This window comes from Columba livia, chromosome 5, assembly GCF_036013475.1.
Source record: "Columba livia isolate bColLiv1 breed racing homer chromosome 5, bColLiv1.pat.W.v2, whole genome shotgun sequence".
Classification (NCBI taxonomy): Eukaryota; Metazoa; Chordata; class Aves; order Columbiformes; family Columbidae; genus Columba; species Columba livia.
Genome location: NC_088606.1, coordinates 7603433 through 7622108, shown reverse-complemented (window position 1 = coordinate 7622108; position 18676 = coordinate 7603433). Strand labels below are relative to the sequence as shown.

Sequence of the window (18676 nt, the reverse complement as noted above, 5' to 3'; positions counted from 1 at the left end):
TAAACCTACCTTTCCCCTCCATCCTCTAAGAATGTATATTTGTTTTCCACCCTCCTCAAATTCTTCTCTCCTATTTTCTTGGGCATTTTTTTGTTTGTTTGTTTGTTTCTCATGCAGCTGCTTGGCTTTTTAGACCTTCCCTAGGTTACACACAAGCAGCAATGCTGAGATAATGCTTTTCTGGTATGCTGTGACAGTGGTTTGCCAGGAAAGAGGTGGCTGCTGGATGGTGTCTGCAATGGATCGTGGTCACCACAGGGTGGTCCCACCACCATCCTGCAAAGCCCTGTCTGGCTGCTTGTTGGTTTTCGCTCATCTCAGATGGCATTTTCCATCAGGCAGAGCTGATGTCTGTCAGGAGACAAGAACATCTGCTCTTATGCCCTAGCTGGGTGCAGTCCTTGCCAGCTCAGCAGCGCTTGAGGAAATCCAAAGAGCCACACGGTAATAATTATCACTCAGTGCTTGTGGGGCAGCGGCTATGCCTGCAATGTCTGCGGTTTGCTGGCTCAGAGATGGTTCTGCAGGACCTGTATCTAGTTCTGGTCAGCTCCATGCCCCATGCTGTACCCAGGCACACTTTGGAAAGACAAACCATTTTTTCCTCTAATATTTCAGGTGGGAAGACCCTATTCTTTGAGAAAAAAAAAGGCGATGTGGAAAATAAATAGCAAGAAAAGGAAATGGAGCTATTCATGGAGGGAACTGCAGAAAGAGGATACAGAACTGGAAGGACTTAATGTGATGGAAGGTACAAGGTGCTCTCTAGTCATGCTGGCTTTGTATGAATTCTCTCATATACCTCACTGTGACATACTGTGAATGCGCTCAGCCAGGGACAAGGTTTCCCTGTGTCCTCAGGAGTTTCCACCCTGTTTGGCTTAGTCTCAAAATACCATTTTCCTCACAAAATTGTCACAAGACTTAATCTCTCATGTTCATGAATTTAAATAGAGGGCAGGAGGAGAGAAACTCCATTGGGAGCACCATATGGATACAACACAAGTTATTCCCCTTCCACTGTTTTCTTGGCACAGTTTCCCCCTGTCAAACATTACTTCAGATTGGGGACCTCATTCTGTATTCACACTCCTCCTTGCTTCTTCCTTCCTTGGAAGCATCAGAAGGGACTTATGGTATTGCTATAAAGTGCTCTTTACAGGAAAATAAATAAATTGGGCACTACGCTTCAAATAATGAAAGAGTGAATTATTTCACCATTTTAGCAGTTTCCCAGGAGGGAGAGTAGAGGGAGAAAATACACTTAACACTCTCAAATATTAAAATAACAAGAATCATAGCAACCTCACCCTTCTGGACTTGAACCAAACTGAATGGTTTAGGTAAATCCCCAGCAGATCTCCAAATGGCAAACTCCATCAGAGAACATTTCTATGCATGGCAAGGGAAATTCTCCATGTTAACATTGTAATGAACTAGCTTAGCTAATTTGGCGTTCTTCTGTAAGGCCTGGTTTCTGGCAGATTAACTGAATATTTTTGGAATATGAACTTATATTTTAATGTTGAGTTTGATCTCATTTTCATGGACAGTATTCCTGGAAAACGGTTTTCTTAAAGCTGTGTTTCACATATATTTTTAATGAGAGTTGTTATTCCCTTGTGTTCCTGGAACAGGCTTAAAATATTCTGAGCAGTAACTAGAAGGCAATGAGATGAAGGAAATTGTGCTGGATTTTTGAGATTTACTGGTTACATACACAGAATAAAGCAAAGCAGCACTGTGAAGGTAAAGGGTCTTTCTAAGAGCTTAAATAAGAGCATCCAAATGTCCTCTTAAATTTTGTTCATGCTTTTGCTGAAAATCTTAATGGCAAGTTTTCAGAGAGCAATAATGGGATTAAACTAGATACAAGCAATTCTACATTATTCTTTGCGTTTCATATAGCTGAAAAGGTCTCTGAAATTATACCTAAACAAAAATAAAAGGTGCAATTACAAAACACCTCTCTAGAGATATTTAGTCATCTATATGCAGATAGACCCTGAGCTCTCAGTGAAGTTTATGTGCCCATATGGAGCCATTTGGGAAGCAGAATCATACAACCCAACCTGTCAATAGCAGTGTTCTCGTCCAAGCTTGAACAGGCTACACAAAGTCCTGGGCATTACTTCCACATGCCATTTCTTGCTATATGTAGCATAGAATAGATGGTCTCAGGAGGCATTTTCAGGGTGAATTTGTTCCAGGGCTGAGATTCCCTGGTGTAAAGTCCTCACCTTCTAAATGAAAAATCAGGACTCTGCATTTCTGCTGCTTATGGACAGGTTCTCAAGCAACTGGTCCCCCCAAAATTAGAAAAATATGTTGACTCAACACCTGGTTATTGGAGGAAAACATGGTGACGTAAGCTAACCAGTTCTGAAATGGAGCTGGGAAGATTGCTCAGAAGCAGAGAGTGTCCGAGATGGGGAGGGCCTGGCCTTTGAGGACAGAACTGCTCGCAGCAGCTGGATGGCTGCCCGCTCTGGAACTGGAGCATGAGACAGTTTGTGAACTTGAAACACATTTTCCAACCTTATGGGATTTTCCTCATGGTCTGTTCTCAGCAAAGCAGCATTATTATTGTAAATAGATGCTCTTTTTGTCCCATCTCCCAGGGGATAAAAATTAATGCTATGTTTGAACATGTATGTTTTCCCACTCATTGCTGAAGCTATTTTTTTCCTTAAAGTCTGCAAAAAGCAGAGCATTAGCAGATACTGTTAAGATCATTACTTCAAAGTTATAGCTGGATGTCTGTGCCAAAGAGTCTTTAATAAGATACGTGGCCTCTGTCTCCTCAGAATTGCAGAGGCTGGAAAGTCGTTTTAGTGAGTCATCTCAGGCATCCTCCTGCACTGTGGCAGGACCTTTCTGCCCAGCCCCTCTGCACAGTCTTCTTAACTCTTTCAGATGCTGAAGTCCTGGCTCCTATGCTCATCATTGGGATTGCTATTTCCATGATACACTTGCACACTGTCCTAAAGCAGGAATGAGGATCCTGGTACAGCACTGTGCTGCTCTTCCTCTCCTGCTGCCAAGACATCACCCTCCTGACTGTGCTTCCCTTGCCACTGTGCCTGGGAATAGTGCCTCTCCTGTCGGTGAATGGTTTTTCCAGCCTTCTCTTCCCCTGAGGCTGGTTGGCATGTTTCATATTTATGGATTCACTACTGTGCCATTCCCCAAGGCAGAAAAGCAAACCTGGGCCTCCCACCAATGGATTTGCTGGTGCACTGGACCAGCACTAAATCTGGGGGGCTACCTAGCTGAAATACCAAGCTCTCATGGTCTTTCATACCTTGCCCTTCACTGGCATCCCAAATTCACCACTTTGGCTATGTGGACTAGCTGGGGACACCATTTCCCAGCAAGCTCACAGGTTGCAGACTGCACTGTGCCCCCTGGGACGCTTCCAAGCCATCTTTCTTACTGTCATATGATGACTTTCCATGCCCACAGTGATATCTGTTTAAGAAGAAGGTTTTGCTCTTGGTCATAAATGAATATATATGCTACAGGACAAATACTAAGGAAAAGCCATCACTGCATAATGAAATCTGCATCTGTTCCAGCCAAAGGTGGTAGTGAGCACATGGTTGGATTGTGTCATTGGGTCCTTCCTCAGTTCACCTGGCTTTGTGCTCACTGCTGAGACATGACGGATAGTGCTTGGGATTGCAGTGAGGTGTAATGATTCATTCTCAGATCTGGGAGAGCTTTTCTGTCTACTTTACATGGGAAAGTCATTGGCTGATGAATGACACTTGAGCATTTTAGCACATGTAGAAGTTACATGTAAAGTCTAGTCCCCACATTCAGCCACGGCTGCTGGTAGCATGGTCTTGGGTGAGAAACTGCTGAGTTTGAATGCAAATAATTCTTGCTTTTAATTATTAGACATCTTCTATAATCCATTTTCTCTGATATTATTTGGGGAAAAGAGTTGAATACCAGTTTATAAATCCAGTCTAGAATTCATTCATTCAGTGACTCTTGGGATAAAACTTGGGGTGTCAATTCATGAAGCTTTCATTCTTCAGTAACTTAATCCCTGATTTAGCTGGAAGATCAATAGCCTGGAATACAAGAAAAATATATCTGACAGGAGACTGGTGAGTGATCACTCTTAAAAGCAGACTAGAAATATAATAGCTAGGAATTTTTTTCTTTGCAAAGACAAATAATAATTTGACAGGAGATGTCATTACTGTTTAATGACTTTGTCTGAACAGAACAATTGAAGGAAATATGTTTGCTCTTCCTCATCCCTTGCCATTTCCATGATGTCATTAGGTCTGGCCATAGCAAGTGGAAAGTTAGAACACAGGAAAGACACTGACTGCTGGGCAAAATACACACAGTGATGCATGGTAGCAACGATGTGCATTACTAGTACAGACATCAAGGTATCATAGTTTATCAAGACAACACAAAATGAGAAGAAAGTTTTAGTGCAGGTATTCTGCATTGGCTTAATCAGTAACTATGTCATCATAACGATGGCTTACTAAAACCACTGCCACATCCTGCAGAAACGAATAAGTTTGTACATGTTTAAAAATTTTGGTTGATTACAGTTTGCAAAGTTGTTGTTTTTCTTTTCTACATGTGGAGCATCTGCTGTTGAAAAGCATCTGCCTGTCTGTCAACATGCACCTGGTCTAGCATCACCTGTAAGTGCTTTTACTCCTGGTGTGGATGGCTGGCCACATGCGCTGAGTCAACTATTGATTTTAAGATAGTGGGTGTGATTTCAGATGGCTGAATATAGCCAGCATGTGCCCAGGTGGCCAAAAAGGCTGACAGCATCCTGGCTTGTATCAGGAATAGTGTGGCCAGCAGGACTAGGGAAGTGATTGTGCCATGGTACTTGGTGCTGGTGAGGCTGCACCTTGAATACTGTGTTCAGTTTTGGGCCCCTCATCATAAGAGGGACATTGAAATACTAGAGGGAGTACAGAGGAGGCGACAAAGCTGGTGAGGGGCCTGGAGCACAAGTCTGATGGGCAGCAGTTGAGGGAGCTGGGGCTGTTCAGCCTGGAGAAAAGGAGGCTGAGGGGAGACCTGATCGCTGTCTACAACTACCTGAAAGGAGGTTGTAGCATGGAGGGGGTTGGTCTCTTCTTCCAAGTAGCAAGTGATAGGACAAAAGGAAATAGCCTCAAGTTGTACCCAGGGAGGTTTAGATTGGATATTAGGAAAAAATTCTTCACATAAAGGGTTGTTGGGTGTTGGAACAGGCTGCCCAGGGCAGTGGTGGAGTCACCATTCCTGGAGGGGTTCATAAGGTGTTTAGATGAGGTTCTCAGGGCCATGGTTTAGTGCTAGAGTTAGGTTAGGTCATGGTTGGACTCGATCCTGAGGGTCTCTTCCAACTGAAATGATTCTATGATTCTGTGATTCAAGTTCAAGCCATAGAGATTGCCCTTCAAGGACCAGGAGCCACAGTTTCACTTTTGGTTTTCTTAAGCTGATGTCACCTCCTGCAATGTTACACTGATTAGGAAGGGAGGGAAAGACTAAGGCTGACTGTCTTGGAGTAGTGGAAAAGGGTCATTTTCTCATCGTTGCCACTGTAAACCTTCTTCGTGCTCCAAACAAATCCTCCATGCCTCTTTGGAGCAGTCCATTGCCACATAAGCAAAATTTCAAAATCTATTTGCCTATCCATCAGAAGAATAATTCCAAAGAGTCCCTTTCTACAGCACTGAGTACCAGAGTGCTAGATTGGGTCAAACTCACAGCCCAAGGAGTCAAGTCTTCATCTCTGATGTAGCAGTGAGCAGATTTAAGATAATTTGCCATTCGTCAGACTGAATTTAGGTCTTACCCTGGCCTCTAACAGAAGGTGGTGTCAGGTCAGGTTTTATTATCTCTTGCAGAAGTCTTTTTCATTAGCTTATGGTAGCACTCGATCTCCCTGATATCTGGTCCAACCTTTCTTTTTTGCAAACCTTGTTAAAATTTTGTCCTCTATAACTTCTGCACAGTGATAAGTTCCTTGGGTTAATTACATATCATGCAAAGAAATATTTAAGCCATTTGACTTTGTCATATTTCTAACTCATTCCCTCAGGATTGTGCTTGACCTTAAAAAACCCCATCATTCCACTTCTGAGCCACCAATACACATTCAAACTGTCTAATTATTTGCTTAGTACTCTTCATGTTTCCTATTGCCCTTCAAACACCACATAGATCACACAAAACAGTAGACAGAGAGGCTTAGGTGGAATTTAGGGTGGATGCTTCATCTACTTCTCTAACTCCTGGCACTATCATTGACGTGCATTGTAGTTTTCTTATTCTCTACGTCTAGTTTTTAGGCTTTAAATGCTATTCATGGTGCAGCATTGTCCCCTGCTGTGCTTGATGCACAAGAACATCCATTGACTGCTGATACTCGATGAAGAAATCAGTTCTCTGCAAGGGGCTGCAGCAGCTTCTGGGTGATTCTGCAAGATGCTGTTGAGGATGGGAGGGATTGGTGCAGGGCTCTTTTGTGTCTCTTTGTAGCATAAAGATTTTGTGCATATAAAATCAAACTAGAAATGGCAACAGTACCAAGAGAAGCTGTATAACAGAGCCAGAGGCAAAGGTAAGAAGCAGCTCAGGTGCTGCAGGCTCCTCCCCAGCCACAGCTGCCTTTCAGTAGAGCCAGGAGACAATGAGGACTTTGTCACAACAGCTCTCAGGCACTGCCGCAGAAGCAATCCACCCTGCATGAAAAGGATCACAGAGCATGCACACACCTCTGTCTCCATCAGCTTCATGTGGATTGTGCACCCGCAGGACAATACAGGGATGTGTGTGAGGAAGAGAGATATGAGTGATAGTTATCTTGAGTCTTCACATACCGCAAAACACCTGCAGAAGGAAAAGGTCTGAAGATGCTTGGGCGTGTATGTGGTGTCTGTTTCATCTGAATGTGGAATAACCACAGTGAGTTAGCCAAAAAGCATCTTTTCGGTATAAAGGCTGTTTAGGCTTCCTGGATGTGAAAAAGCATGAGGATCACTAGATCTCCTCTAGCTTATGTGACACGGGAACACAGAATTAAACCTTTCACAGGAAGTTTAAGAATTAAGTGGTTCTGTAAAATTTCTCTTCAAAAAAGCCAGCCTGAAAACCTTTGAATTGCACTGGTAGATTTCCATTGTGTCATATCTTGAAGGTTTTAATGAGATCCCTGGTTTCTTTTGGATGATACCAGAAAAAGTGTCAGAAAAGTCCTTTTAGCTCCTGAGAAGCAAAATGAACGTATCTGTTCTGTGGCTGCTGGTCTAAAGAGTCAGATCTTAAAAGAGTCAATGCTTTCTTGTCTTGAGGATAAAGTTCAAATCTGTACAATCAAAATTGGATGAACATTAAAAGGAAAAAACCCCAACAACTTGCAAACATCCATGCAAATAAACATCACAGCTCTCTTTCAGTGCTATTTATAGCTCTTTCAGTTTAATGACCCCAAACATTTCATGAAGCATTTCTCTCATGTGCTACCCAGACTGTTTATGGGAGACAACTGTCACAAGAATGTGATAGTGTGAAGACTCCCACGGCAGCACCCATGCAGAATTTGCAGATCTCCTTGGGCAGTCTCTTCCTGTCTAATCAAGTTTCAACAGGGGAAAAAAAGTGATGGTATAGGGTTTAAGCCATGGCATACACACCAAGGCAAGGAGAGATGGTTCGAAATCAGTGTGCATCAGCAATCAGCTAAAAACAGCTGGCATGGCAGAAGTGTGGACAGATGTGCTCTTGTGCCTGTAGTTGCAGAAATTTGGGATGTTACAGCTCCCATCTGATTTCCACCACGTGTTAGTTGGTGGCTCCACCCCCAAAGGGAGAGGCTACAAGGCAATGGCCTCAGTGCATGGCCTGTTGATAGTGTCAAGGTGGTTCCAGTCTCCCTTGGGTGCTCCTGCCTGCCCCAGGACTGACAGTGGCCACCCATGGTCAGTGACAGCTTACTTCCAACTGCTCTCTTTCACGGAAGGACATGAGGAACAGGAATTTGAGTCAGTGCTGTGGTATACGAGCAGGTTATGAAAGATTTGTGGCTTTGTACACGTACAAGCTGACTGCTCTGGCAAGAAGAGCAGTGGTATTTCTGTGCTAATAAAAATGGCAGAGCAGAAGACTCCTCCTTCCCACATGACTTGCCTGGCCACCAAGGTTGGAATCATTGCTCTGCAAGACCAGTGGTGGCCCCAGCTCACTTCAGTGTAAAATCAGACAGATTAGATTAAACCGTCACTGAAGAACAAAAAATGTGCCTCCTAACAGTGATTAACAGCTGTCTTCTTCTATATTGCTTTTAATTTACAGAGCTTTACTCATGGCTGAACTATTCTGTATGCTGTTCATTAGCTGATCACATTCCACTGCTAATTTTTTTCAAATGGATTCACTATTTATAAATGTTCACCAGTTTGTGACGACACATGACAGGAGGGAGGGACATAATTACGCCATCTACATTATGTCTTTAGTGCAGATGCTTTTCAGATCTCCTTTGGAGGGACTGACCTCTCTCATTTATCAAAGATGCAACTTCGGCTCCTAAAGCTGTTTGTATGACATTCATCTATGTGCTATGCTTGAACCAGACAGTTTAAGAGTCACCATCCTCTTCTTAAACTTCAACCATCTAAGTCCATTCACCTTTGTTTACACAGTGGGCCAAGTTAGTTTCTTGGCATTGGTACCACTCCTCAGTCATTGAGGTTTTTAGAATAGTATAGAATAGAACAGTTCCAGCTAGATGATCGCCTACAATGATCACCTTGTCCGAATGCCTGCCCACTTCAGGGTTGACCAAAAGTCAAAGCAACTTATTAAGGGCATTGTCCAAATGCCTCTTAAACACTGCTAGGCTTGGGGCATCAACCACCTCTCTAGGAAGCCTGAATAGAAATTTTAGGGTGAACAAATTTCATGTTAAAAATTGCTGGGTTTTTAGGGTTCACGAATATCAAATGGGATGCTCAGTGGCTGCCTAAATAACAAATGACACACATCTGCCTTCTGTATTTCATAGAGCAAGCCAGTTAATTTTGGTACTATTAAACCAATTTTGTTAGTAGCTTAATTGAATTTTTTTTTGTTGGTGCAACCTCAGCCCTAATTAAACATTTATAAGCTCACATGGCTAGACACAATACAAGTCACCCTGGCTGAGAGACCTTTGTTCACGGAAAATAAGCATTAGATGTTCAAAAGACAGAATGGAACCAGTATGCTTAAGCATCTACTCACTATCCAAACAGTCCCTATTGTTACAGTTATTACCAGTAATATCCTGTTTGTCACTGTGGTAGCACTTTGGTTTGCCTGCCCTAGAAATAGCAATTTACCTTGTGGCCAAACTCTTTCAGTGTGGGACCTGGAAATTCACCAAAGGTGAGGAAACCTGCCTGGGGCTCTGGCCTTCAGCAAACCCTCTTCAAAATACCTTGAGAAATAAGAGACTTGTAAACTGCCACACATCCAGCAAAACAAACTCTTTTCATATACAAGTAAAAGATTCCTGTGTGGCATTGTCTCTGATCCTGTTACATCCATCACATCTCAGCCCTGGCAACAGGCCCTGAAAAAATTCGTTTTTGTGGGCTGTGGGTGAATTCTGTGGCAGAATATTACTAGTGGAGAGCTAATAAGTAGTTTGGACTTCTCTACAGGGCAGCTGCATACATGGTGAAACACCAACAGCCTTTTGTCCCAGGCATCGCCATATCTGAGTTGTAAATGCTGTGTGAGATACCTGCAGGAAGCTTGTTCCTTCCCAGGCTGAAATCCATGTATTGCCTTTGATTTCCTAGAGGCAGGTTGGGCCCAAATTTTATAAAGCGGATTTAAGCCCTTTCATATGAAAGACACCAAATAAATTCTGTGTATTAATAATACTGTTGGAGCTCAGCCCTTTGAAGTGGTGGTTACTTCCTCCGGGCCACCCTTGTCACTCTGTTCACCTGTGCCATGAAATCCTGCCCAGGGAAGGAACTAAAAAGACAGAATGCAGCAGGGCAAGTAAATGTGGCTGGTGCTGCGGGGCCACGAACAGTTAACGCCTTGGCCACGGCTGTGGTGCATCTGGAGCTTTTCCCAACACTGGGCTGGATAGTATCACTGTCTCCCTGAGTCGCTGGAGTCATGGCAGTGAGAAACTGCTCTGAGATCACCACTGGAATCCTTGTTTTTTAACGCTTCCCCCTCTTCCTACATTTTCCATTAGAAAGAAGGAAATTGGTAAATGCCCTGGGACTCACAACCAGGTTGTGACCTGGTGAGGCAAGAGGAGGCACTTGCTAACACACTACTGCGAGTAATAATGCCTGGGTGAAAAACCTTCAATGGAAAGTATAGCTTTGCAAAAATCTGCAGCAAATAATTGCTTTTGAGCATTTCCAGCACAGGAGAACTGAATCAAATCATTTCAGCTCATTAGGAAAAGTTGAAACAGTTGGTTTCAGCACAGCAAGGGCAGGGGCAGAAAAAACAAGTTCTTCGGGGTAAATTAAAGTGGGATTTTCTGGACCCTCAACCGTCCTGCAGGATCTGTCTGCATGTGAAGCCTCCCTGAATGCCTGTGGTCCTGCTGTGTCACCTCTCCTCCTGACCATGGGTTGCCACGCAGATAGATGTGGAAGGGGCTGTTGTCACGGAATATCCTAAAGGCTGTGAGCCCAGGGGTAAGGTTACCCAAAGTGATCTCTTTTCTCTGTCAATCCCCATGGTATTTTAAATAAGTTTATGTTATACTTTATGTTGTGTAATATTTTCATGTTATATGAGCTGGTTTTTCTCCAGCACTCTGCTTTCAGAAGTCATTCCCACTGCTTCTGTGTGCAGTTTTGTAGTGAAATCGGTTTTATAAATCATGGGATTTCTCAAAAAAATGAAATTCTATTTTTGATCAATGCTAGTTTTGACCACTGCCACTAGACAGGGTTTGTCTCAGAATAGCATGTTAATATAAAGAGCTATTTTTTCCCTTATCTTTCTGGACTTTCTCATTGAAAACATTCCTGGTTTACATTTATGCGCTATGATAGTTAAGAAGACAAATAAGAACAGTGGGAGTTATTTTAGAGGTCTAAATCTTCAAATCACGAAAATGTGGCTTGATTTAAAAGTGCTTTTACCTGGTGCCCTAAGGAAATAAGGATCACATAAGACCACTCTTCATCTTCCTCCTCCCAGTCCTCCTCTCCCTTAGTAAATTCTGAGCCCACTGGCAATTTCTACCCCTTCTGACAGAGAGGAAACAAAATCAAAGCAAGTCCCTACGAGTCACGGGGGCAGGGAAGAGAAGCTTGGCGTGGTGTCCCGACCGAGTGCCAGCCCAGCTGGTATCAGCACCTACGTGTGCCCACAGCCCCCGTGCACACACGTGTGTCCCCACGCTCACACCAAATACCCCAGCCCATGGGTTGGTGTGTATATGCTCTGGTATCTGCTGTCATATGGCTTTTTCTGTACACAGAGGTATTTACAGGGCATGGGAGAGGGAGAGAAGGGCGGTGAGTGCTGGGACCTGTGTGTTGCTGGGGAGTGAGGCTGTAAGGGACAAGCAGATCTCAGCTTATCATGGAAAAGGGCTTGCTGTAGCAATATAAGACATAAATTCACGCAGTGAGGCTTCCTTAATATTTTTGGCTCATAGAAGCACATATTTACAGCATGCACGGTTTGTTCTTATATCTTGTCAGGGTAAAGGTTTTTTTTCTGAAGTGGTCATTTAATTTGTGCGGTGGGAAGAGTGGAGAAAAGAGTGTTGCTTGCATTAGAAGTGACGCTGCCCACTCTTGTGGAAGAAAAGGTCTTCACATTTCCATATATCAGATTCTGCAATTACACAGCTTTCTCGTTTGGCCAGTTCATCTGCTAAACCTGACACAAAGCCAGAATGAAAACAGACATTTTCCCATTACAGAATACCAAATCTATGATAAGCCACGCCATGAAAATTCAGTTTTTAAGGAGGTGGGGAGAGAATGAAGGAAACTCCAACTGCTGCTGCAAGATAAGCAATGAGTTTTCCAGTGCTGCTAGAACCTGTTTTTCAGGGATCTCATAAACAATAACAACCATAAGCCAAATGAGCAGGCAGAGAAAAAAAAACAGCAGAATCTGGGACAGGAAAATTTAAGAAGTTTGAGCAACAGTTTTAGCCTATCACCCCATCTGTGTTACAACTTTGGACACAGCTGGGTAGAGTAAGTAATCGCTATAAAAAGAGGCCTGTGAATATTATACTTAATCTGTGGGTCTGTTTTGCACAAGGACACAGTGAACATCACCAATGATCTTCACGATATTTGTGTTTTTTTCTTATACTACAAATTCCCTCACTATAAAGCATTCAAGGCAGTCACCACTTCTGCTTTCCATACCATCAAGTTATAGCATTGAATTCTATTTATAGACCAGCAACAAATGCCTCTTAAAGGAGAGTTATATTCTGACAGCACTGAAAGAGAATATGCTGGTTTTCTCAGAGATTACTCCTTAAATAGGAGATAAATGTTGTAATTCACGCATCATTCACCACGGAGCACAAGATCACTGATAACATGTTTTTATACGTGTGTGTGTGTGTGTATATGTATATATACATATAGTCTCCACCATAACTGCAGCCTGCAAAGTTCAGAACTTCAGAATTTCAAAAACAAATGAAGTAGTTGAATATAACCCAATGGAAGCTGAATTATATTTGTTGTCCCAAAAACCCAGTGGATTTAATTGCGTCCCTAATGCTGCTTATTTGCCAAAACCACAATAAAAATCAGAAGCAAACAAATAAGTTCTCTGAATAAATCCTGCATTGCCCCAATTGTATGAGCTGCCATCTAAGCTGCCCTGGCTACCATCCAGGCCTGAATCACATTCCTGGACACGAAGTAACCCATGAATCCCCTTTGAAACATCCTCTCCTCTCCTTGATCTCCCTTTACCTCCCACCTGGGTCTCATGCAGCTCCCAATTAAACTCCTTTTAAAGCATTTCTTACCTGCATAGTGGTCAAACACTGTGGGCACATACTCCTCTGGGAAGGCATCATTGGCATAACTCATCAGCAAACAGGTTTTCCCGACGGCACCATCCCCAACCACCACACATTTTAACATCTTCTTCGTGTTATTGCTGCTCCCGTCAGTGCAGTTGTCATCTTCTTCCTTGCAGTTCATTCTTGCTGCTGCTGCTGCTGCTGCTGCTCTTGCTGCTCCCAGGACTTCCAAGTGCACATGAAGGAAAAATGAAGTGCGATTGTATTGACTTTTCCTGAGTTTGGAGGTGGGGGGGGGGGGGAGGATGGTGGTGCAGCAAATCTGAAACTCAGGAAATCATACTAATGTTTCCAGGCTGTCACAGCCGCTTCTAACAATTGCCAGATCAGTCAAGAGGATCATCGAGGTGAATAAATTAAATATACAGAGAGGAATATAATAAAAAAGTGCGATCTGTCCTTTCTTGTTCGTCCGAGTCAGGAAATCCTCATCCTGTCCTGGAGTTCTCAGTATTTATTGCGATTTAAAAAATATCAGCAGCCTGTGGCTTTGATTCGCGTCTCCCTTCCTCCAGCCTGGCTGCAGGAATCAGGGATTCCTGTTAAATCCACTCCATTTTCCATTTCATTTCTAACATGGAGGAGAGCCTGGAGGTTTTTAATGGAGTTTTTCCTTTCTTTCTCCAGCTTGCTGTGTGTCAGGAAATCATGGGTTTCCTGCTGAATTCCATATTAGGATCAGTGGGCTTGTGAAGGGCTGCAAACAATGGGAGCTCTGTGTGTATTTGTACTTTGGAGGAACTCTGCCAGGACGTGGAGAAAGAAAAACACTAGAGGTCTCTCTGCAGAATGAAGTTTTTAGGCTTCTTGCTCCATCCTGTGCTGGAGCTGCTCTCGGGGCTGCCGGCACCGAGACCGGCGAGGAGGATTTTGGGGAGACCGTGAAAGACACGGATATTGGACCTACATGACCAGGGAGACTGCGAGCTGTGTCCGTGTGTCAGGGTTGTCTGTCATTCCAAGGCACGATTTCCTCTGATCTCAGGATCGGTATTTTATTACATTTGGGAGGGGAAGGTGGGAGGTGGAAATGCAGACCGGAGCTGTAGTGGTTAAGTGGAGATTAATGTCAAGTTTCTCTGTGTCTATAGCTCTTCAAAGCACTTGGCTAGAAATAATAAATAAGTAATTGATTTTTAATAATTTTGATTTTTTTCAATTTAAGCATTTCCACTCTCTTGAATTTCCCCCCATCCACCCAAAAAATGAAAAAGAGGGACTCCCCCCTGCTTTACTGTAAATATGTGAACACAGATGGAGATATATAGAGAAAAAGAAGATTAATTAAGAGTTAGAGGAATTAAAAAATGAAAAAAAAAATAAAACCACTGCATAGCAGTCTGTGGAAAACCAGCTTTGAACTGTATGATTCCTGCCTTCTCATCAGTTTTGTTCTGGTGTTTCACGTGCCTCCTAAGGCTTCTTTCAATTTGCATATGTAACAGTCTATATTCACATGAAGGGCCAAACTCCCTGCTCCTTCCACAGGAAAGGTTTTGCAATTTCCAGCAGAAGTGAGCCAGACATTAACAAAAACCCCAGTACCTCAGCCCAGCACATCCTGCTGGCTGCACTTCCCTTCCACAATAAGGGGGGAAACAACCGGGGAAGCACATGGGTGCTAAATACATCCCCCACCATGGCTGGCTGTAAAGAAATTCCCCAAAGCACATGCAGGCTCGAAGTGATGCACACCTGGAAGTGTAAAGACCAAGACAACCTTAAAAAGGAACTCTTAGCCCCAAACTGTGTGAATAAAGACAAACTCAGCATTAATAATGAACTTCCTTAGACCTAAACTGCATGTCCTTTGACGTTTGCAGTGTAGGGGCTCAGCAGACCCATTTGCAGTCTTGCCTGGACAGGTTAAGCCCCATGTGTGTCAGAGCTCTTCAGGGATCTAGATGTACATTGGATCAGCTCTTAACACCTCCCCAGGAGGTGGTAAATGGATAAAACATGTCACCAAGGTTGAACAAGGTTTTTCTGTTTACCTGGAGGGCCCCAGGGCTCCATTTGCCATCTCTTATCAGGAGTCTTGGTCATTCAGTAATTTATGCACCATCTTCATCTTCTTCATGTCCTCCTCCCTGTTGACAACAGGGATTTTAGTAGGCGGTGTTAGGTCCAGCATCACACCTGCTGTCACAGGGCATCACTAAAGGGTTTCACCAGTTTGGAGTTCAGGGAGCACCCTCTTAGCTTCAAAACTATAGCCTAAGGCTGAGGTTTATCCAAGAAAACCTGTGAGCTCTGGGTATCTACACCACCATTCTCCAAGCATTCACTCTGCTGATCTTTTCCACCATTAGCAGCATAGCTGGGTCATCCTGGAGGGCATCAAGTGTTACAGAGTTTTGTTATTTAAGCTTCTTTCTTGTTTCATTGGGCCAAACTCCAAGCTTGTGCCTCTCTTTGGTTATTACATAGCTGAGTAGATGCACTGATACTCCTTATGCCTTTGCTTACCGACCCAGAGACCTTGTTGTCAAATATATGAGTAAGTGCATGCTGTTGCAAGGTAACAAAAGAGGCTGAGGAAGCAGAAAAAAATCAATAATTCATGGTTCAGTTCCCCATTGCACCCATCAGACAAAAGCAACAGCTATCTCACTTCCCATTTTACACAGGCATAATCTACCTGCAACCTCTTTCAACATCAGACATACCATAGTTAAGGCAAGCCTTAATGCTAGTTAGGCCAGATTTAGGCCTACAACAAAATCCCACTGTCCATAAAGCCAGGCAAGTCTCAGCATGACTGTGTCCATCACAATATTTTTTGCAACAGTTTAAACAATGAAATTCCCTTGCTGTATCTCTTGAGGCTTTAAGATACTTCATTCTCCTTTCTGCCTTCTTTTTTTTAAAGTGTTTCAAATTTCAAGAGTCTTTCAAAATTGCTTAAAGGGTTTAACTTTTGTGATGCTCACACTACCAAGGGGCTGAACAAGAGGGTCTTTGCAAATCCTTCCAATTCTAAGCTCTGATGTTTGAGAAGCTTTGTGGGGAATCAATTTTAGTTAAGATGCATCAATAGAATAACTTACATCCCTTAGCATGCATAATGGCAGTGCAGCTACACTGTTAGAGCCTATCTAAAGGGTTGCCTGGAAGATGACAACAGGATAAGTTTATCTTGAAGGTGAGAAAAGCTGACAACTGTACAACTCAAATTCGGTGCTACATTTTTTGCTTTACCTATATAGATGATATGTACAGCTTTAGAGGAGTTGTAAGACCTGTATCTGACTAAAACCATGTTTTATTTAATCTCATTACTTTAACGTGGTTTGGCATCATTCAGATCAGCTGGACCAAAACATCTTAAGAGCTGGTTTAATTGCAACAAGGTATAATCACTTTGTTTTACACTTTTCACTGAAATGCCATCAACCCTCCTGCTACTTCAGGGTCATACGTTTTACTTGCAAAGTTGGCCTTGGATCTGCTGTGTGAATTAACAGTCAGCCCAGTCATCTAGCAGCCTAACAAAGTTTGAGACAATCCTGTTAGGTTTTACAAAAGATTTCTTAACCTGCAAATTGCAAGTGGCAATGCTTTAGGTTAAGCTGACCCTTCTGCAGTTGCTGTGCAAGTTTCAGCTCCCCTAAGACTCCTTCTATACAATGGAGCTGCCTATGAGCCCCAGCATGGAAATCCCAGGGTTATTGGTGATGATTAACAAAGCTCAGAAGGTCTGGTGATTTAATCTGGATCCAGGGCTTTTTTGCTTTTTCACCAATCAGGTTAGAAATGGTCAGAATTGCTCACAAGATCTCAGCCTTTCCCATCTCACAAATCCAATAAGAGCAGGTTGGTTCCAAGCCATGAAATTTGGAAAGAGGTGCCTGAAGTAAAAAAGTAAATCCAACTAGTCTGAATGATCAGAAAACTTGTTTAAAGGCAGGTGATTCTCCAGTATCTAACCCAGTTTATTTCATACTTATTTTACAAGCTTCTAGCCAAGACTGCCATGTCAAGAAAGAAGGCTAAATAACTATAACAGATACAGGCAGGTGCTATTAGCACTGTGAAGATGGCACCTGAGGCACTTTCTAGCAACATCTCTCAAGCAAAGAGCTCTTCTCTAATTGAAGTTCCTCTGACCTTTTGTTAATTTTTCTCACATTTTTTCTTATCCTTTGTCTAATCTGTTTAGATTGTCAGAGATTTTTAGTGCAGGAATTGTGTCCATGTTGGGATGAGCATAGCAGAACCATGTTAAGCCTTTCACTGTGCTGTTCATAACCAGGTTTCGCTGGCTATCAGATTCAGGACCTTTCTTGGTCTGTGATACAGTAAGAGAAAGACCCTTGCAGTTAAGTGAATTTGGGACTTCAAGACCTCCCTACAATCACCAGATCAGGTGAGCCTTCTGGACCTCTCATCCTAGACAGAGTAGCCTTGGGGTGGCTCCTCTTTGTTCTTGGGTTGTCTGTATGGCCCTCCACATTGTGCTAAGAATTATTGAAATGAGGGCACTTTAACCTTATTCCTTCCATCCCCTCCTCCCCTTCCTTGCTGGCAGCCCCATTCATCAGTCCCCAACTCCAGTGAAGTGGTCATTGAGACCTCAAGTAAATATGATATATTGAAAAGCAGAAGCATCAAATGACAGAGGAAAAATAAGTTTGACAGTGACCACAGGAGTCATGGAATTTCTCTGTGTGAAGCCTTTTTAGAAGTTGCTTGCTGAAGGGCAGGTGCTGACATTCTGCTTTGAGGCCTGTTGAGTGAGATCAAGCCTCTCTACAGCCACCACACACTGTCAGTCATGTTGTCACCATCACCACCTCCATGGTGGCCCATGCTAGAAGTAGGAGGTTCCCTGTTTCATGCTGCTGCCATAGATACAATTAGTGTCATTTGGTTTCCCTTTGAAAAGATAAGTTTATAAAACAAATGACTTTTGAGAGTTGAGGTCAAGCAAAAGATGATTCATGTCCTGTCCATCAGAGTACCCTCTTGCTTTGCAGAGACAGCTGCTATATAATGAGAATTGCACATGGTGTATTTGCATGTTTCTGAATGAGGAGCGCTGCTTTCAACAAGGAGAGGTGGTGATCAGCTTGTTACCTTACAGTCCATTCTGCATCCCTGACTGCAGACAGTGCTGTCTTTCTTACCCATCCATACAGCTGGAGGTATTTGTCCAGGGTCTGTATTTTCAGCTGTTCTGTTCATGAATATTTTGTATTTGGCCTTTGAGGCAGAGTTTTCCTTGGAGGTGTGGAAGCTGTCTCTGGATGGTGGACTACGTGCATCTGGCACATTGCTGCATCCCTCTGTTTGCATCAGGGTTCTCTCCTTTCCTTCCAGAAAATTGCTGGCTGTTGCCTTTGCCTTCACTACTTTCTGGTTTTGTTTTTGCATAGCTGTCTCATTACTCTCCTCTGTACTCTCTCCTCTCTCTGCTCTCCTCTCCCTAGAATAGAGCTGATGAGACTCAAAAGCTGTTTACCCCTCCCCTTAGGACGGTGGAGAGAAGTGGACTTGGGTAAACATTCAACATGGGATTAGCATAGCAGGAAAAATATTGCTTTAAGCAATTTCTTCCCCCCGCACATTGTATTTTCCATAGAGGATTTTTTTTTC

At 43.1% G+C, this 18676-nt stretch overlaps 1 protein-coding gene across 1 annotated transcript in view; it reads right to left on the bottom strand.

Moving 5' to 3' along the window:
• Positions 1–14040, bottom strand: part of RHOJ (ras homolog family member J) — a 64230-nt gene extending 50190 nt beyond the window's left edge. The window contains exon 1 of the mRNA XM_005506362.3: positions 13022–14040. Coding sequence (XP_005506419.1) covers positions 13022–13199 — 178 coding nt within the window. The 5' untranslated portion in view covers positions 13200–14040. The remainder of the gene's footprint in view (positions 1–13021) is intronic.
• Between the last annotated feature and the right edge of the window lie 4636 nt (positions 14041–18676).